Raw genomic sequence first — 21556 nt, 5'->3', positions numbered from 1 at the left:
CAAGCGTGATTCTTAAAGGGTTAACCCTGGCCCATTCAGACGGTGCATTTACTCAAGGATATGGTGCTCTTTAACGGTTCACTAAGAACTGTAACATATACATGGGACTTATACTTATATAATGTGCAGAGGACAGAAAATGGCCTTTCTTACACTTTTGTTAAAAGATCATCAAAAAATACTGGCAATTTAATAACTTTATATTATACATGTGCAACTTCACAGTCCATCCTTGCTTGGGCCTAAAAAGGATAACAGCCATACAGTCAATAAAATTAAGCCCCTGGAGAAGACGTGCATGCGCTTCACAACGGAAAGGAAGAGGCGTTCCTCTCATTTCAGCCCCCCCGGCCCCCCGCCCCCACCCCCCGTCGCATCTCTGCATAGTCATTAGACAGATCACATCTGAAAATGAAAAAACAAATGCTAGACAGGTTTGGTCCTTTTCTGATGGTGCTTAAACAAAGAAATAAATGAGATTAATTATTAAAATGACTGTATTCAATTTTGATAAGCAGTCCGATAGAGGGATCTTTATAGAAATGAAAAACCAACTAAATAAACCTGAACAAGGAAACACAACAATTTCCAGAAATAGCCTGAATCTTAGAAGAAACCAATTAAGATACAGCAATAATGAGAAAAAATTCTCTACTGCATAATGCCCTTTACAAAGAGCAAACAATCAGTATCATCCTTGATTAGCACAGCCATTAGTAGGACATGGGTGTTTATTATTCCGCTTTCAGTAGAATAGTCACCACTGCGGAGTATTCAATGTAGCAAAGTCTATGCGAACGCCTCCCTAATAGCATGTGGGTTTGCGATGTCCATGTCAATGACAGGATGACATACTCACCTGACGTCACACGAGTGGACGCTCAGCTCCTTGTGCAGCAGCCCGCTGGCGAGATGGTACACCAGGACAGAGCCGTTGCTTGTACCTGCGGAACGACGTGAGAGTATGTGTCGGAGGAGCTCCCGATGTTTCCAACACCACCTTTTCTCGGGATTTTAATCATTTTACATTTATCTCTTATAAAAGGGACCAAAGCTATGTGATTAAAAAAATACCAAAATTCTCTGCTATCCCTCATAAAAAATGGGCCTGATCGCACATGCTCTGAAATCATATGTAGGTCAAAGGATAGATTTTCACAAAAAATTTCAAATCCTAACTCAACACGTAAAATTTGAAAAGGCACTTTCCTAAGCATTTTTACACATGAGAATTTATACTTCTTGAAATTTGCAATGTTGATTGTAACTAGTCTTCAAAAAGGACTCCTAGCAGAACTCACTGACCAGATTTTTCTGTTTTTTTTAAATAAAGATTTTGGTTTGGTTTTATCTTTTATATTAAATAAATCACAAAGAGATGGTATAGGATAATGGTTAACTGTGGATTTTTGCAGTCAAAGAAGCCTGAGTTCAAGCCCCGGTTCTGCCCTAAACTCTTACGGGACCACACTAAATATGTGGTTTTCATCCTTTAAACATGGGTATAATAGAAAGTCTATCTGTTGGAGACTAAATGAGAACAGACATAAAACACTTAGTACAGCATCTGACACAAAGTAAGTATATGATTATTACTATTTCAGTTACTACTGTAATTATGGTTTTGCCTAATGCTTATGATCTCAGGTAGTGTGTCTAAAATTTAATTAGAAGGGATGTGGCCATACTTGAGAAAGCAATGTTTCAAACCTTAAACTGTTTTTGTAAATTAAACAAGTGACCAGTATAATATGTCAAATGATCAGTTTCTCACTGTACATGACTTAAAGCGATTAATGGATTATATAAAGTGCAATAAACGTAGAAATAACAATAAAATATAATGATAATAATAATAAAAGTAAAAATGGTAGGCAAATTTCAATTTTAGCTTCCTTGTTGAATAAAGCTTCAGAAATACTTTGTAAAACTGTTCTAGAAAATCACAGTATTACACTTGTTTCCTTTTATCATCTGTGCCACAATAATGCTCTCTATTACTGAGAATATATCTAAAGAATTACTAAAACTTTTCAGCTAACTGCTCTTCTTAATAATCAAATAAGTACTACATTCTGCAAGTTTTGCTGACGTAGAGCCTGTGATCCTGTACTCGAGGGTGACCCCAAGGAGAAGCAGCAATTCCACAGATGAACTCTGCTCCTCTTCCCTAGTGACTCTGAGCACATGCATTTTATATTTTTTGGTTTTACTTTGTTATTATACTAAATTCAATAAATGACTTGATACTCATTATATACCAGTACAATACAGTTTATCCTACAAAAGAAATCTCAGATCCTGACTTAGCTCTCATTATGTAGCTATCCCAAGAAATAATTTTTTCCCAGAAACTGAGAGAATCCTAATTGACCTTGAACAAATTTTGTGCATTGGCAAATCCTAATTAAAATCTCCTTAAGAGGTTTAATATGAATTGGTAGATTCTATAGCAAAAATTAAACATTTATTTGATTTTATATAAATCTGAACACATGATTATTACTATTTAGTCCCTATGTACACATGGACTATTGAACATTAAAATTCAAATCACCTTCAGAAAATAGTAATGAAAAAATGGAGAAAAGGAATATTGTTATATAGTAATATTCAAATGAGCCTTTAGTTCTCACAAGTCAGCCATTATGCTGATATACTAGCATAACTCAGACATACCAGCAACAAAATAAATGTGGTTGGGTTTTCATTTTAGATAAAAACTATCACAAATCACCTGTTTACAGACCTTGGGAGCGTTAAAAATTTTAATTATCATTTAAAAATTAGCATTGTGATTTAAAATAAATAAATAAAAAGATCGGTAGACTCAAAGGACAGAACAGAAAAATATTTTAAGAGGAGTATTACATGGCTTCACTTAGCCTCTTCCTCTTTATTCTTAAAAAGAATTTTCTAGTAATTAGCAAAGTTACAAGTCTTATAAAACGTAAAACATGAAGGAAGAATTTTTCAAGAACAGGCCCAGCACTCACCGACAGCGAGCAGGGGCTGGTACAGCTTGATGTTCTTCGTGGTCAGCGGCGGACACATGCGGACAGCGAACTGCGGCGCGGGCAGCCCCGACAGCAGCCCCGTGAGCAAGAACCTGAGGTGCACTTCCTGCAGGGCGGGGCCCGGGGCCTGCTCTTCCCCAGCGACTGCGCTTTGCCCTGGTTGGCAATCAAAAATACCAACGTATCCATTATAATGGATGCTCATCTTCAAAATCCAAAACACTTTCAGTGGAAATACTCTTCAGGCCCAGGAAAGTATATTCGGGTCAAGAGGGTGTGATGTTGCAAGTCAGGGGCTGTAGCTATACAACGGCCCTGGACTTGGCTACGGGACTTGCATTGTGTTGCCTGACATCTCAAAAGATAGATTACCCCAGACTGCTGCTCCCCAGAACGGCTAACCTTTGTCTTCTAAGAAACACTGTTTCAGCCAAAGTTCCTGGCATTAGGGCACCAAAGGCAAAGCAAGAGGACTTCGGTCAGAGGGCAGTTTCCGTGGAGTGGGACGCTGCATCACTTTCGAAAGCATTACTTTTAATCGATGTGCTTCGTAAAGTGCACACAGAATTGGCAATCACAAACAACAGGTCCAAGAATTCATTTAGATTTCTAAGAAGAAATCCTACTGTGTTCATACAATTATAAAATTTAAGCTTTATAATTAAATATTTTATATGTAAATATGTAAACTTATATATCACATATAACCTGTAACTGTCAAAGGTTAAGTATTAAATGGCATATCTTCCAGATATAACACTCATACTTAGTTATCAAGTCTCAAACTAAAAAGATGACTCCAATAAAAACCAATGTAACAAAATGGAAATATGAAGAGTACAACAAAATCAACACCATCTACTAATAAGGGTATACAATTTTTCTTCCTATAAATCACTTTTGACTACTGGGGTTAAATTGCCAAAAAATACATAAGAAAGAATACATGAGTGTATATAATGTATAAACACACAAATATACAAAGGGCAAAGTGTAAATAATTACTAGGAATGGGTGATGAGACTCTGAATATAATCTTTTGAGGCTCTAAAGTTATTTTAAAATCCATAAGATATACAGGGAAAAAAAGGCCATCAATTTAATGCAAATAAAATGATCCCTTCAGATCAGTCCTGCAGTTAACATCAATCTTTGGTTACAAAAGATGGAGTCTAAAGGAATGGGGAATTCAACAGGTAGGTACATGTTTACCAACCCTCAGTATCTTAAGAGTTGATTCCTGAGAACTGCCATATTTTGTTCAAGCATCTTCCACAGAGGCAACTCACAGGGAAGGCAGATTAGGCCTTAATAAGCAGCAGCCTTTACCCAAGGAACACCGTTATAAATCAGGACTCTGTATTTAACTGAATTACCGCTAAATACACATTGAATTTCAAATTAAAAGTTTTAATTAAACTGTTTTCAAGTAACAAAGCTTTATTTGTATAATACTTTTGAACCAACTACATTGTCAAGAGCTGTTAAACAATCTATAGCCTTTTGTCTCTTAAAAAATGTAATTTAGCCCTGGCTGGTATGGCTCAGTGGACTGAGCATGGGCCTGTGAACCAAAAGGTCACTGGTTCAACTCCTGGTCAGGGCACGTGCCTGGGTTTCAGGCCAGGTCTCTAGTTGGGGGCGTGCAGAAGGCAGCCTATTGATGATTCTCTCGCATATCAATGTTTGCCTCCCTTTCTCCCTCCCCTCCCCTCTCTCTAAAAATAAATTTTAAAAATCTTTAAAACAAATGTAATTTATTTTACTTAGATATCTAAACAGCATAAAATTTCAATGTTTCATATTACTGATTAGTTCTGTGCTTGTGTGTGTTTGTAATTCTTTTCAATTTAATATTTTTATCAAGTGCAGACAAGCTCAATTAACTCCAAAAATTGGGTTACTGATAAGATGCATTCTGCAGAACAAGTATGTGTCTAAACTTCCTTATGTGGATTTATGTCTGGGAGGCAAGGAGAAAGAATTTTAAATATAAAAGTTAGTGTCATTGAGCAGAAGGATTTTACAACTTACAGGAATCATGAGAAAACCAAGGCCTGGTAAGGTCAGGCCTTGCCTAAGATCCCAGGGGAGCAGCCAGGGCTGGTAGCCAAGGTCCAGGAGCAGGCTCCAGCCTGGGGTGAAGAGGTTCACATTCTGGCTCTTCCACTTACTGGTTGTGTGGTTTTGAGCAAGTTTTTAAAAAATTCTCTCTAGGTCTCAGTTCCCACAAACATAAAATGGAAATAAGATTATATATCTTGTAGGACTGTGTGAGGTACCATTCAGAGTATTTAGCTCAGCACTGAACACAGTAATAAGGACTCAATAAATGTCATCCCTGATTAAGAAGATTAATAGCTCTTCCTTATGTATCATCTATCAACCATTTAAACAAAACAACCTACTAAATAATACCAATTTTCAATTACATTATGGGAGAACAAATAATGATACAAAACAATCCTTTATAAACCACAGCAACAATTTCAAAAGAATTAGAAATAAAAACTGTTTGGCATATTTATAATTTCTAGTTGTATAATATTAGAAATCACAAATCTTCATTCTTCCTTTAATATACACTGGCCTGATAATAATTAAACACGTTGGAAGCAATATTTTATCTGCAAATTAATATTTGTTGAGAGTAAGAATCACCAACATGTAAACAAGACAATGTATGTCAAAAAGTTAAAATAATCCTTTCTGATATTGCTCAGTTACTTCATTATTCCTTCAATAAATATTTACTGCATATCTAGGATGTACAGGGCTCTGTGCTCTCTACATCTTAGTTTTCTCAAGTGTTAACTGTGACTTTATAATCGTCGCAAATCAGTGACTGTATCAATTTCTGCCCTTCAGAAAGAATACCTAATGTGAAAGTTAGAGAAGAAAAGAGAAGCTCACCAATCATGTTGTCTAAGGAGAGGTCCGGGAGCCTCTTCTGTAGCACGCCCACAGGAATTCCACAGAAAGACACGGGGGAATACAAAGGCGACACACCGGAGCTGCTGCAAAGACCGAACAATGCGGCAGTTTCCACATATTTCAAGTCTGCCTCACAAGGGAGTAACTAACAAATTACTAATTTCAGATCACGGCATTCTATCTATTTTCTTATGCAAAGGTGAAATATCTTCAGCAGGTTTACATAATTCTCTGATAACCTAACGCCTTCATTATCACTTTAAAAACGATCCCACTGACTGACGCACCTGCTCCGTGAACTTCGATTACAAACGGCACTCTTCAGTTCCCAGATCATGACCCTTCCGTCGCTCACTATGAGGGCAGCCGCATTCTCGTTGACGGGACAGCACACCATACTGAAGGGACGGACAGTTTTGGTCACCCTGATGGCGTCACACTGGCTTCGTAAATCATAGGTAAGCTCCTGGACAGGATCTGGATCTTAACATAGTATTGTTTTCTTTTCAGTATCAGAAAGCAACCATACCGACATCACTAACAGTTCTTTTACTTTAAATAAAACCTCAACTGAAAAGGCTAGCATTCCTTCACTAATGGAAAATCTGTCAAGAGTGGCTGCCCTTTCTACAATTATTATTAATTTCTTCAGAATATAAAGATAATTACCTTAATGATTGTCTGCACCAAGTTTAATTTCCAAAATAACATCTATTGAATATAATCAAGATAGCTTGTTTTTTAACATTTCTAAAATAAAGTAAATGCTTTAAATAATGAACAGCATAGTTCATAGTGGTCTATAGAAAGCCTGAAAATAATTGTATTTTATGGAAGATGTTAAAGTCACTTTCAACTCTACTAGTACATTTTATTTCACAAAATATGACTTCTATTCTCCAGGATAAGATTGACAACAACAACTGAACCACCTGGAGGCTTATTTACCTGTCACTTTACAGTGTAAATTCCTAAGGCAGAGGAAAAGTCAAGGAGGCATAAGACTAAATGCACATATAAGGTTGGGCTTGTACTAAAGAAAAATTCACAGAAGATAACACCTACTTGGCCCCTGGAAATAATCCAGAAGGAATTACAACATATTTTTTTCTTTGTTGTATACAGGAGGGGTACTATGATAACACCAAGAGATTATTCTTGCGCTTGTGTTTTTTTTTATGCCCCATTTTATAACAATATTCTACTTTCTCAAAGCCAGGATTACCATTGACTCTATTATCTGGCTGGTCTTTGTTTTATAAAATATTTCTGAAGAAAACATAATTAAATTATTGTGAGACATAAACTCACCTAATTCCTCATTTGAAGTGTTGAAAATACTATTATAAGATCTTCGAACACGTAAAGTTATACAGCCATTTTCGTGTAGGCAAAATAAACCATCACGTTGAAAGCAGGGTATTACCTTCAAAGAGATGATTCATTTATTTTTAAAGAGTATATACTGTGAAACTCATATGCTCATGTTTGAGAATATCGGCAAAAAAGACAAAACAAAAAAATAAAAATATATCACACAATCCCCAAGTTTTAAAACTAAATAAACATTTAAAAAACCCATTTATAATTTTAAAAAAATTCTTTTTTATCCATGTCACTTCAGTAGTTCGGTAAACATCTCCAGATCAGTCAGAAAAATTTCTAGGGTAAATCAAAGCAATCAAGAGTGTAAAAAAAATAAATAAATAAAAGAAATATAAAATAACATTGTTAATTTTAAAATAAAGAGAAAAGAGAAAGTTGAACTAAGGACTTTTGCATGATTATACTTTTTCTCTATGTAACATTCACAATCAACTTCTGGGGATGGAATTTATAAGTTGTTGCTACCTGCAGAAATGGAACTCCTGTTCGTTCTATTGCAATCACACCCACTGTCTGATTCACCTCAAGGTCGAGGATTAAAATCTCTCGAGGATAGAGTAACAACATGTGGTTCCTTTTGGAAGGCAGGTATGCCAACTGAAGGCAATCATTGAGAGTTATGAATTCAGCACTGAAAAAAGCAAACATTTATGTCAGGCATTGAGAAATGAGTCAAAGATTGTATTCGTATCAGAAAAAAATAATAAAGAATTGAATTTTGAACTTCCCACATAAAAAAAGTCAATGAGAATGCACAACTATTTATGAAATGACAAACGAGGTCTACTATCTAACACTCAGACCTCTACTACGTGCCAAACCCCAAACTATGGCAATAATATTGTACATGCTGAGTGATATGGTGCTCCTAAATTTTTGAAAAATTTAAAGTAAAATAGTAAGAGTAAGACTATGAATAAGATAAAATGACAAGTCTATGATATACTGGACTTTCATAGGATAGTCATTTTATTTTTATTTTGCAATTGGAAATACTGAACAGACTCCTGAAATCAAGACTTGGGACTAAAGTCAGACGTGTAAGGGACGGAGGGCCACCGGGTCACGAGTCAAAGGGCTCTCTGTACAGCCTTTCGCAAGTCGCTCCCGCTACCCCGCCTTCATTTCCGTTTAAGCTGTCTGAAGCCTCTTTGCAAACAAAGTGGGGTATTTTACTCACCTATCGTAGTATTTTTTTCTGTGTAAATAAAATATATAAAGCTATATGAGAATTGTAAAAGATTGTTAGAATCTCAAAAATCATTTTAGTAAGTTGTGATTATTGCATCTATTTCATCACAACCTTTTTATAATAAATATATTTCAACAGGAATGGACATACAATTATGTTCTATTTTTTACATAATATTATCTACTAAAAGGTTTTGAACTTTAACATAAAGTTAGATTAGAGGACTAGAGAGAGGGGTGCAGACTGCATTAAAGTCCTGACTCTGCCGTTTCCTGTTTGGGTAAGTTGAGTAACATTTAAAACAAAGTGAGGCACAATTTCCTCATTTATAAAATGGGACCGGTACTACCACCCCAGACTTTAGCAAGATTATACGTAATAATGTAAGTGAAAATACCCAGAGCAGTTCTATTTGGCGGGATTAATAATTCACCGCCCCCAAAACTCAAGGTGAACGTATGATTCACATGAGAGAAAATGTAACATATATAAATCATAACTTATAAAACTACTCAGACTATAAAATAATTATTTATTTATGAGAAAGAATCAATGAAAAATAAATAGAAAGTTCTCTTAAAATATTAAAGGAGCATAGTAATGGGAAAAAATAAAGATTAAATTTAAAAATTTTAAAAAAATAAAAAGAGAAAGGGGAAAAAAAGGGGAAAAAGATCTTTAAAGAGCAATCTTAAATTATCTTGGCACAGGGTGGGGAATAAAGTAGTGAACTTAACCAGCCTATGGTTAATACATAAAAATGATGTTTATATATAAATTCAAAATGTATTTGTAGAACAATTTGTATTTTACCATATATTTTTCAGGTAATTACAGAAAGTCTAGATAGAATAAACTTAGCATATTAAGAGCAAAGGCTCTTTTAAAACAGATGCCAAAAAAAAACTGCCAAAGCAATAAAAATGTAAGAACAATCATGGCTCTAGGAAAAAGAAAGAAATCTATTTCTAATGCCTAAAATTAGTTTCTTAATATAAAATTTTATTCAGTTGCAATTTCTGATATGAACAATAATAGCTAGCATTTACCAAACGAATTCTTACCAAGTATCAGCCACTATCTTAAGTATCTAAGTTACAGAAACTCTATGAAATCCCTTAAAACACTACTTTAGAGACTGGGAGAGTAAAATTTAAGCAAGATTAAAGAATTTCTGAGTCACACAGCTTCAATTTCCCCTAATATTATGGCCCTTACCAGTATGAGAAACATCTTTACACACATAAGAAAAATACCCATATTTTACAACTAAAGGGATTGCACAGCACTGAAGGCAGGAAAATGTATTTCAAATGAAAATCCAGATTTTGTCCTCATATTCGGAATATATTCAATAGCTGCAATGTTAGAATGTTCATCTCATATTTTCAAAAGTAAAAATCCAAAGTCAAAATTTTTAATCTATAAAAAAATCAATGGGGGAAGTTTGGCCCAACTAGTGGAAGCAAAGGAGCCATGCTAAGTGCTGCATCTCCCCTTAGGGGAGGCGACGAAACGGGTATTTTTCCTCTTAGAAACTCAAAAGTACAAACAAGAAGGGTAAAATGAAGAAGAAAATCAATCTTAGTACATGTTCAAAATTTATTTTTTTTCAAGAACAGATGACAAATAGTTAAATGTTGTTGTTAGTTTTACACTTGTCACTTACCTAGGTTTCTCCTGCGTGATTAAGATTTTGACTTTATTAAGGGCCTTTTTAGCCCCCGTGGCTGCAGCCAGCTTGCTGTGAGCTGGGCTCGAGTGTGGGCTGGATATGTAGACTTTTTTCCCAGGGCCTGAGGGAGGCTTGGACGGGGAGAAGTCTGAGATGAACACAATACCCTCGCTGGTGAGTACTACATAGAGAGAAGCAGACCACTAATTAAAGTTTAATCAGGTTTAGCAGTTTTTTTCCATTATAATTTTGACAGCAAGGTAATGATAATTTTAATAATATAAAACTGGCAGTGTTATGCAGTTGTAACATAGCAGGAAATGTTCTCCAAGTTGAAGTGAAACAGGTGGTCCATTGTAATTCATCAGAGGCCTTCAAGCTAAGCATTCTAAATTAATGTTTAATATTAAAAAAAATACCAGAAGGTTACGGGCAGAAAGAACAAATGTTTGTTCTTCCAAATAGTTCAGTGCATGGACTTTCATTAAAAACCTTCCCTCATTATATCCCGTAACTTCAAAATCTAAATACTTTACCAAATATAAAATACACATATGAAAAAAAAATCCCCTATGTATGTAAGCTCTGCATATCACACTTAACAACGTTCAAATATTTGACTTGATGATATGAATTTTTTTATGTTTATCATGAGCCATCAGTCTAAACATACTTCCTTTTTCTTCTCAAGCATCAGATCGAGCCTTAGGATGCAGTGAGCTGTTCTCTCCATCTATGATGACAGCAGAGTGGCCACAGTGGCCTGCTAACTCAACAACCTGCCGGCTCTCCCAGCCCCCCATCCTCCTTTGTTCCCTATGTCCTGTTTTACCTTTCTAATGCCACTTCCATCCTCTTACTATACTAGAACTTACTAATTCATTGCACGCCGAGTTCAGAATCTGACTCCCTGACAGGGGAAGGCAAACTTGACAAGGGAGGCACCCTTGTCCTTTGTCACTGATTGAGCCGAGGTCCCAGAACACGCCTGACATAGAGGACTAGCTCAAGAAGCATCTGTTGGATAATTCAATAAAAATATTTTCTAAACAATTTAGTCATAAAAATGTCTGTCTCAAAACACACCTAATTTTTAGGTGAAGAGCTCAGTAAAGCATCAAAAAAGCACACTGGCAAAAACAACCTCTTCAAGACAAAACTCTGCTGGGCTTCATCTGTTCCTCACATGCACCTGGTTGTGGCACTCAACACACATGGCATGAATTAGAACATTTTCTTTTAGAAAGGAAAAACTGAATTTGGCCAGATTAAATGAAACCTTTAACTTAGGTTCTTTGAATGTTCCAGAAAGCCAAATTTAATTAAGTTTGAGTTAGAATAGCACAGCAACTCTCTCTCCCTGGCTAATCTAATTCTACTCACAAATTCAACACAGTGAAGGTCCAGCTTGCTGATTCAAATTTCTAAGTATCAAAATGCGTGCCAATGCTATGGGCTATGATTTAGTATCTGTATTAGGAGCTGGAGGTTATGATTTATTATCTGTATTAGGAGCTGCAGGAGCTGAACTAGGAACTTAAAGATGTGCTTCTCCACGAGGCTCAGTTGTTTTAACATGACACGTCCATGATGTGTACGTAACTTATGTATACAGTGTTAACTATGTATAAACACCTCAACTTATGTTCCACAAGAAACCAATACTCACAAGTTAAATGTGAGGGATCGAAAGGGTCAAAAGAAAAAGAAAGGATGTTGTCCGCATAGCTCTTCTTCCACAGCTTGGTGCCAGTGTCTGCATTCCAGAGCACGATGTAATTTGGCGGGTGGATGGCAAGCAGTAAGTCTCGGGAAGCATCTTGGCTCCATAACCACTGAACGTCTGTAAAGGCCAGAGAGTGACAAAATTCAGAGGTCATCCACGGCAAAAGGACTTGGATAACATGTTCTTGATATTTAGTTGTTTGGTGTTTTTTGGGTGGGTTTTTTTTACGTAATCCTTAAAATCTGTCCTTCTCCCCTCCAAGTTACACATGTGTGTCAAGATTGCAGAGGAAAAGTTAATTTTATATAAAAATGAGCTTTGTGGACATTAGAATCTCAAGGTCAAAATTTGCAAGTAATCCAAAATATTACTTCAAAAAAAATACAAGGCGCCCTGGCTGGTGTGGCTCAGTGGATTGAGTGCCGGCCTGCAAACCAAAGGGTCGCAGGTAGGATCGCCAGTCAGGGCACATGACTGGGTTGCAGACCAGGTTCCCAGAAGGGGGTGCTCGAGAGGCAACCATACATTTGGGATGCTTTTCTCCCTCTCTTTCTCCCTTCCTTCCCTCTCTCTAAAAATAAACAAAATTAAAAAAAAAAATACAAGGCTATTTGCAGTAATCAATACTGAAAACTTTATGTTAAAGACTGTCCCAATGTTTCTGTGGAATTACTTAATGGGACTTTGTAATTTCATGTTTTTCCACAATGATAAACAGGGTAAAGATCTAGTTCAGTACCTAGATCACAGTAAATACACAATAAATATTTTTTAAACAGTCATTTAAAACTTCGCTCATTCAAAATACCCACTCAGTCAAAGCCTTGAGACCCCAAAAAAAAGAGTCTGTATTGGTTTTAGGTCAATAAATAAGCAAACAAATGATCAATATAAATAGGAGAAAAAAATTTTGATCATCTCTATTAATAGAAAGTAAGTACTGAGAGCTAATACAAAAGAGCAGTTTGGCCAAGTTTACTTATATTTTAGCTTAATTTACAAGATTGTCTATAGCAACTTAATTTTTCTCATCAAGCTTGGCCAAGGCTGATGTTGAAATGAATACATTTTACCAAAACTCAGATCAACTGAGAAATGAGGAAATATGCCCAGGAGTATAATAAGGGTTAAAAAAAGAAAAAAGAAAACTAGACTCAGATCAGTAGAATAGTCTGAACAGAATCAAGAGTTACCTGGGAAGTGATGAAATGATATGAAGGGGAGAGGGGAACTCACTCTAAGAGTAAGCGTATTAACACAAACAGCAGGGCACAGACTTTCCTCACCCTGAATAGGCTTGGCATGTTCCTGGATCTCACACTGAGCCGCTCCTGCTGCCACATCCCAAACTATGATTTTTCCATGGACATCAGCAGAAGCCAGGCGCAAGGAATATGGCGAGCCCAGGTTATGGTGATAATTTTCCCTGGCCCACTTAACCTAATATCAAGAAGAAATCAAACTGGGTAAATACTTGCACTGAATGAAATTGGACATAATTTTCATAAAGCATCACCCCGAACCCATACTATAGTCTATATTTACATTACAAAAATATTTAGAAGAATAAACAGGGACACGGTTTCCATCTTGAACGTTAGACATTTTTATTAGCTGTGATTTTAAAGGTGCAATTAAAATATTTTTGAAAACATCACCATGTTCCTGCTTTTAAAATATGAAAAATAATGTACAGCCTTAATATTCTGGTAAACTCTGGTAAAAACCTCAGACCACCATATCATGAAATGTTAATGATCATTGGTATACCACTTGATCATTCTAATGTTACAATAATAAAATCTAATTATGACAGAACATCTAAAATCCAAAATCACTAAGCAGAGTGTTTTCTGTAGTCTATTCTCCAAATTAAAAGGAGAAAATCGAGAACTGTAAAAACCTTGCAGAGAAAAAAACCTTGCAGGAAAAAACAAAATCAAATGAAAAACTCTGGCTGTCCCTCTTTCATAAAATTGGAAAAAATATTAACTGTTTTTTTCTCTAAAAAGAAAAGTATGCTTTACACCTCCAGCAACATCGTAAGAACAGAATCTTCAAAATGAAAAACATAAACATTCCAGGGCAAACCAGGTTAATCCTAAGCATCAAATACAGAGTCAGGAATAAAACGCCCCACACCAAGGCCTTCCCTGGCCACACACCCTCCCCTAGCTCAGCATCCTGCTTGTCTGCTTCCAAGCATTGACCACATGATTTGTAATTATTTTATTTACTTTGTTCTGACCTATCACCAACCCATGAACCACAAGCCCCACAGAGCAGGACCATGCAGGCCTTGTCCACATTTCAATTCCCAGCCTCTTGCTTTTTCGGTGTCCTGTGAAGCGCAGTCCAGTTTATCTACTGTTCTCTTGTTTTGCTGTATTTAAGAAACCATTGCCTTCTTCAATGTCAAGGAGATTTACACCTTTGTATATGTATATTTACGTATGTATATAGGCGTACAGTGCTTGAATTTCATTTAGTACACTCCCAGCGGTGTATATGTGTTTTAAAAAATCACCTAGGCACATCATAGTCAAACTGCTGAAAACCAAAAATAAAGAGGAAATCCCAAAGGCAGCCAGATGCGTAAAGATACACTACATACAGACAAACAAAGACACACATTTCTCACCAGAAAGTATGCAAACTGGAAGACAGGAAAGTAGTATCTTTAAAGTACGACAAGGAAGACAATTACTGAAATATATTTTCAGGCTCATAAAAGCTGAGAAAATCAACCAATATTAGATATATACCTCAAGAACTTTAAGGGCATTTTTCACAGGAAGGGAATATAATACCAGACTGAAACTTGGGTCTATATGAAAACTCCAGAAACGCCAAAAAGGCATAAGGGCGGGAGGAAGGGAGCAGGAAGAGGGGAAGGAAGGGAGGAAGAGAGAGAGAGATGATGTTTTTCTAAAAAAAACAACCCTAACTTCAGACTTAACAGGGAAAGACTGAATGCTGCCCTCCCGGGCTCAGGAACAGGACAGGAATGCCCTGCCACCACTCCTAGTCACCGCAGCAGAGGCCCCATATAACGCAGTATGGCAAGGAAAAAAGCGGAAGACACAGATTATCAATGAAAAAAAGAAACTGTTATCTGATGATCACATGATTGTATATGTAAAAATTCCTCCCCAAACTACTAGATCTAATCAGTTTAGCAAGGTCACAGGATACAGGTTAATATAAAAAAACAATAGTATTTTTTCTTGGTTCACTGTGCATGTGCACGCGCGTGTGCGCACGTGTTTGTGTGTGTCCTCAAAATGGATCAGGAATCCAAATGTAAGGACTAAAACTATAAAATTCTTAGAAGAAAACAAAGGTGTACATCTTCTTGCCATTGTAAAAAGCAATGGTTTCTTGATATAGAAAATAGATAAAATGAACTATATCAAAATTAAAAACTTTTGTGCTTCATAGGACATCTTCAAAAAAGTGAAAGACAACTCACAGAATGAAAGAAAATATTTGCTAATCACATATCTGATAAGAAACCTGGATCTAGAAAACACGAAGAACTCTTACAAGTCAATAATAAAAAAGACAATGCAATTTAGAAATCTGCAAAGGACGAGACATTCCCAAAGAAGAAAAGCAAATGACCAATAAGCACATGAAAAGATACTCAACATTATTAGCCACCGGGAAAATGCAAACCAAAGCACGAGAACCACTTCATAGCCACTAGAGTGGCTAAAATCAAAAAGACAGACAATGACAAGTGTTGGTGAGGGTATGGACAAATTGCAATCTCCATACACAGCTAACAGGAGTGTAAAATGGTGCGGCCTCTTTGGGAAAACAGTCTAGCAGTCCCTCCAAAGTCAGACATAGTTACCACATGAGTCAGTAATTCCATTACTAGGCACATACCCAAGAGAAATGAAAATACAGGTTCACTCCCAAAAAGTACAGAAATGTTCAAAACAGCATTATTCACAATACCTAAAAATCCATCAATAAATAAATGTAGTTTACCCATAAAGTGGAATATTATTCAACAATAAAAAGTAACAAAGTACTGACACATGATCTAATATGGCTGAACCCTGAAAACATGATGCTAGGCGAAAGGGCCGGGCGCACACTGCATGATTTCTCTTATAAGAAATGCCCAGAATAGGTGAATCTACAGGACAGAAAGTAGATTCGTGGCTGCCTAAGGATGAAGGTGATGGGAAAAGGGTGGGGTGGGTGCAGGCTTCTTCTCGGAGTTTCGAGATTGGGACGATGGCCGCATAGCTCTGTGACTGTACTAAAAGCCATGGAATTCTACCCTTTACATGAGTTAACTTTATAATAGGATGTGTCAAAGCTGTCATCAAAAATAAATACAGACTCCAAATCTCTGTCTCCACTCTCTCCTAAAATTTCAGATCACTCTAATTCACTTGTCTGAGGCCGCTCAGATTTTGTGTGTTGAAAATCTGAATTCACTGACTTCACACACGCTTAGCTTATCACATTAACACTGTCATTCAGTCACTCAGAAACTTCAGAATCATTCTATACTCTGACTTTCCCTTAAAACTGATTGCTACAAAGCTATCGAGTTTACCTTTTATGCAGCAACTAAATAAGACTCCTTCATGCCTCAGCTTTATTTTGGGCCCTTAGAATTTCCTGCCAAAATTACTGCAAAAGTCTGTTGAATGATCTCACTGCCTTGCACTGCCCTCCTCCTACAGATCCTCCACTGCTGCCGGAGCCTTTCTAACACGCAAAGATGATCGTATCAATCTCTTACTTAAAAATCCACATTGTTTCACAATCTTATCAGACTTGCAGGGCAGGTGAGCGTCTCTGGCTGCCTCCTCCCTTCTCACCCCTACATGAGTATCCCACCCTTTAGCCACCCTCACGCACACGGCTTGCCTTTGTGTATCCTCTCCCTTGCTTCGGTGCTGCGCCTCCCCCAGCTTTCCCTTTGGCTACCCGTTGCTTACCGGTTCCTGAAGTGAAAACTGCTGTGATCCGCCCCAGATCCCTATGACTGACTAACAGGTGGCTCATCTCCCCGCAGCACACTGTGCAAGTCTCACTCACCACATACATTGGTGTTTTCATTCTTCCTCACCAGACAATGAATTGCTTGAGGGCTTTCATCTCTTTCTCCTTAGAACATGCGAAGTGCTCAAAACTAATAATGAATGAATGGCCCAGCAAATGGTATAGAACTGGTGTTTTTCCATCAGCTTTAAAATAACCTAAGAACTAACACATAATAATTCATCCTAGATCGATGTTAAGTCAACCGCATAGTAATGGCAGGTTAACCTCGAAGAGATTACTATTATATTTAAAAGCTATTCAACATTTATACATATGACTTAATGAGATGCTAGTGCTACTTTAGAACAGGCTATCGGTTATAGGGTCAAAGTGGAATCTGACTTACCTTGACAACATCAGCTTTATGCTTTTCTAAAACTTGAAGAGTTTGGGCAGTACTGGAATCAATCACTACCACAAGCGAATGGCAGCCATAAGCAATTAAACCTTGCCAGCCCCTAACAAAACAGTAATGTTAAAATTTAAGTAAAACTAAGCAAGAGGCCTTTTGTCAAGAGGCACCCTAAATAAATGATAAATGTAATGAATATGTACTACCGTTAGTAAAATTAGCTCAAAGGTCAGCATTTTACATTATCTCATTTAAATAAAGGGTTTAGCTAAGCTCAAAAATGCTTGTTGAAATTCGTTTCACTTGGGTCAAAAACGTTCTAAGAGATATGCATATAGAGCTGTGAGAAAGTATACAGCGTCTCCTGTCTTCTATTTGTTTTTGAGGGTCTACTCCTTGAATTGCTCAACTTCGAATCCTGAGCATCCACCAAGTGCCTGGGATCATGTTCCCTAACCTCTACTTCAGTCCTGGTCCTTCCAACCAGGTAACAAGACAAACCCTGGACAGGAGGTTTCAGTCCCCCTGCCTAAATTCCCAGCAGCCACAGCTATAGAACGCTGCTTTCCATTAGTCTAATTTTTAATTTTCAAAGCTGCAGTGTTATTTTACAGTAAAAAGATAAAAGTGAATTGAAGGATAGAACAGGTGCCTAGCACAGGATCGCACACTGTTGAATGAGTCAAGGTAAGGGACAGAGATAAGAGTGAAGAGAAAGGCAGAAAGGGGAAGAAAGTGTGGTCAGGCGCACTGGCTGTGGGGGGAGAGAAGCCTGGAGATTGGAGGAGAGGTAGAGACCGAAATAGGATGTTTTAGGAAAGTGTGCAGGAAAGAGCAAAGAGAAACAAAGATGCAAGAAAGAGGGCAAATGTATTGGCACACGCCAAGTTCCCATACGGGGTATTTACTACTTTTATAGCAACAACAAAAACCCAGCATTTAAAAGAAAATCGCTATGATGTGAGGGTGGCACCCAGTCCTGGCGAGGCCAAACTAATCAGGGGGTGAAACCTCTTGTTCCCCTTCCCCTCACACACTCCTGGTCGAGCCTGGCGGCCTCGCAGCCCGGCGCCCTCACCAGTCCACCGCCGCCTTGTTGTGGGCGCTGAGGGCCCCGGTGAGGGTGCGGGCCGACACCTTGAAATTCACCGTGAAAGGTAACATCGCCGCGGCTAAACCCTGCCCTCGAAGCCGACAGGCAATCCGGAAGTGGCGGCCACTGCACTTCCGTTCCAAATACAGTCCGGGTGGCTCTGTGCGCTCCGCCGTTTGGTTCCGCAGGATCGAAGGTTCCACCGCTCCTGGATTTCCCTGACCTTGTTCCACCGCTCCCGGTCCCGCCTTCTTCAGGGTTCCGCAGCTCCCTTGGTTCTGCCACTGTGTATAGAAGCCCGTGCTCCCCTCCAATCGTATCTGTTTTCCTCAAATTGAAGCTGCGGAGACCTCTCTACCTTTCTGGAAATCCTGAAAAGAAGTGCTAAAAAGTCTCAATTACCTTTCTTCCTTTGGTCAATTAGGGCAACTACCAAGCTAAGCACTGTTGGTGGTATGGGGGTGTCGTGATGAAGACATAAGTCTCTGTCTTCATGCATTTTATAGAGTAATTAAATGAAGGGGATTAACTGGATGAAATGGAGAAAGCAAGAAAACGAATGAGAGTAATGGCTTGACTATAAAGATCTCCCAGTTTGAGAACACTCCATATCTGGTTTTGGAAATACTTGAAAAAAATAAGCGTTATTCCTGAGGCCCAGGGCCTGCTTGCCTGTTGGAGTCGTTTTGCAGTTTTTCCTCTGTGGCTCTGCTCCAGTCAGGCACAATCCCTCCTTCCCCTGTGCCTTGCAACAATGATTTCTGCAGGTGTCTGTTTCTCCTCTAATACATTTAGTTCCTTAATCAACAAAACGGACAAAATACTGGTAATTTCGTCACCCCAGATCTTTGTGTCCACCTTGTCACTCTTAGGAAACAGCTTTCTCAAAGATCACCTGCTATATCCACATACTTGTTAAAGCCAAGAAACATGTTTTGGCTGTTGCTCTCGGCAACCACACATTGTTGCTGCTTCCCAGCCCCGGCTGTGCTACCTTCCCTGCACCACATCCCTTGCGACTGGTCCTTTTGGGGCCACCAGAGAAGACCATACCCACAGGTCTAAATTTATCACTCACGTATTAAAACTCTTTCATGTCTCTTGTGACAAAGATTGCTAATTGGCTTCCACAATTCATCCTCCCCTTCTTCATCAGAACATAACCACAATTTGTGTCTGGCACATTATCACAGTGCTGTGTAGTAGCCTCTGAGAAATGACTCCCCCCTGCTGATCTGTGCTATTTCAGAATTTATGCCCTACATTACTGTTATCTGAAGCTATGTCGGTCTAGCAGGGGAGACTAACACATTTTTAGGCAACTCTGATATAGGAGAATAAATACTGTAGGAGGCTTAGAACTCCTGCCAGGAAAACAAAACAAAACAAAACAAAAAAACAATCTTCCTTTCTCCTCAACATCTAGCACTCCTTCTGGTCCTCAATAAATGATTGGTGGTGTAGGAGTTTTAAATGGCCATAAATATAAGGTCAGTCAGGCATGCAATGACAATGAAGTCAGTGCAGGAACTCACAGAAGCAGAGGGGCAGAACCTACCCTTCTTGGAGGAAGAAGTATTAATTAGTGTGAATCTGTAAGCTACCTTGAGGACATGGATGTTTCATAGTCAAGGCAAATGATGGATGACTAGCAGGGGTTGGGGCAGCAGTCTGGGCAATTAAATGCATTACATTAGACAATAACTGGACAGAGCCTAACACAGCACTTAGATTCCTAAACACCTGTGGGGCCAATGGGCGTGGCCACTGGCCAGAAGGAACCGTGTATTGTTTTTGAAGTAGATTGTAACTCCCTCCTTATCTCCTTTTTGGAGAACCTTCTTGTCCTGTGACTGCTTCTTGCTGCACGTACATCCTGAGGTAATGTAGTTTAGAGTCACCCGTAGAACACATGCCTCCTTTGTCTGGGACCCTGTTATAAGAAGCCTCAGGCTGGAGGAAGTGCTGTCTCTCTCTCACACCAACCCCCCCACCCCATCCCCCTGGGTGCACTCCCCTGGAAGGTGAGTAATAAATAGCATGTCTACATCAGCTAGTCCACAAGGTGGGTGGGGTTTTTTTGGAGTATCATGAACACTTAAGCAGCTTCCTGATTTGGAGCTCCTGCGCTACACTTTAATGTTCACCAGCATAGTTGAGGCATAAATCTAGACCTCCTGTTTTCATTGACAGCACTGGCCTCCCTAAGCTATCCCATCCTGAATATGAAGAAAGATCTTCTCTATTTAAGGTGTGGCCTACAAGGGAAGAAGTGATAAGGATTTCGGTCAAAGTGGAGTTGAATTTGCTGCCAGTCACCAGGATGCTAAAACCCCAGAAGCTCGCTTTAAAACAAAGGCTGAAGGAGCCACAATCAGGACCACCAGGCAGGGCTGGGGAATCACAGTTCTGGGCCGACCATGCTGAGCTTGGCCTGGAGATGCTAACTCAGCTCTTTCTAAAAAGTCAAGCTGACTTTTTTTTTTTTTTAGTAGCTGGAGGTCTGTACTTCTTATTCCCCTTCACGTACAGGGATGTAATGGACAGCATAGGGAAAATAGTCAATAATATCAAAATAACTTTGTATGGTGACAGATGTTATTAGAATTATTGCGATGTTCACATCATAAGTAATATAAATGTTGAATCACCACGTTTCACACCTGAAGCTGACATAGCATTATATGTCAACTATACTTTAATTTAAAAAGAATAACCATGAAAGTTATTTCTCCAAAAATAAGAGGCTTGACTTAGAGAAGTTATCAGCATTTTTGCTGCAACTTAGACCTACCGATAAGGCTAGAAATAACCAATCTCACTGAAGCCAACCAGGGAGTGGCTATAGCGTTCTCCATCTCTACTGCGGAACAAAGCCTCTCCAACCAGCAGGAGAGAGAGTGCATTGATCCACCTTCGCTGTGATTCTGACAGAAAACATGAAACGTGAGAGGACTTATGTGGCCAGAGGGATATGCTGTTACTAGACAGAAATCTTCCAGTCTGAATGAAAGATGAACTAAATGTGGCACGACAATTTGCCTGCTTGGTTCGATAGGGTAGTAAAAGACTATCATCTGAATAGAACTGATGTTATTATTTCATTTC

General features: G+C 38.3%; 1 protein-coding gene across 2 annotated transcripts in view; it reads right to left on the bottom strand.

Moving 5' to 3' along the window:
* Positions 1-18553, bottom strand: part of WDR11 (WD repeat domain 11) — a 53664-nt gene extending 35111 nt beyond the window's left edge. The window contains exons 1-11 of one of the 2 annotated variants that reach the window (XM_054581616.1): positions 18434-18553; positions 17350-17461; positions 13217-13370; positions 11874-12047; positions 10199-10385; positions 7803-7968; positions 7263-7377; positions 6239-6434; positions 5931-6034; positions 2997-3173; positions 860-944 (exon numbers count right to left, since the gene is read on the bottom strand). In XM_054581616.1, the coding sequence (XP_054437591.1) occupies positions 860-944; positions 2997-3173; positions 5931-6034; positions 6239-6434; positions 7263-7377; positions 7803-7968; positions 10199-10385; positions 11874-12047; positions 13217-13370; positions 17350-17461; positions 18434-18519 (1556 nt within the window). In that variant the 5' untranslated portion in view covers positions 18520-18553. The remainder of the gene's footprint in view (positions 1-859; positions 945-2996; positions 3174-5930; positions 6035-6238; positions 6435-7262; positions 7378-7802; positions 7969-10198; positions 10386-11873; positions 12048-13216; positions 13371-17349; positions 17462-18433) is intronic. The other variant, XM_054581617.1, reaches the window with a different exon arrangement.
* Between the last annotated feature and the right edge of the window lie 3003 nt (positions 18554-21556).

The sequence above is a fragment of the Pteronotus mesoamericanus genome, unplaced genomic scaffold, assembly GCF_021234165.1.
Source record: "Pteronotus mesoamericanus isolate MK-2021 breed Mesoamerican mustached bat unplaced genomic scaffold, CSHL_Meso_final contig_657, whole genome shotgun sequence".
NCBI classification, from domain to species: domain Eukaryota; kingdom Metazoa; phylum Chordata; class Mammalia; order Chiroptera; family Mormoopidae; genus Pteronotus; species Pteronotus mesoamericanus.
Note: the sequence above shows the minus strand (reverse complement) of the source record. Positions and strands in the feature narration are given on the sequence as shown.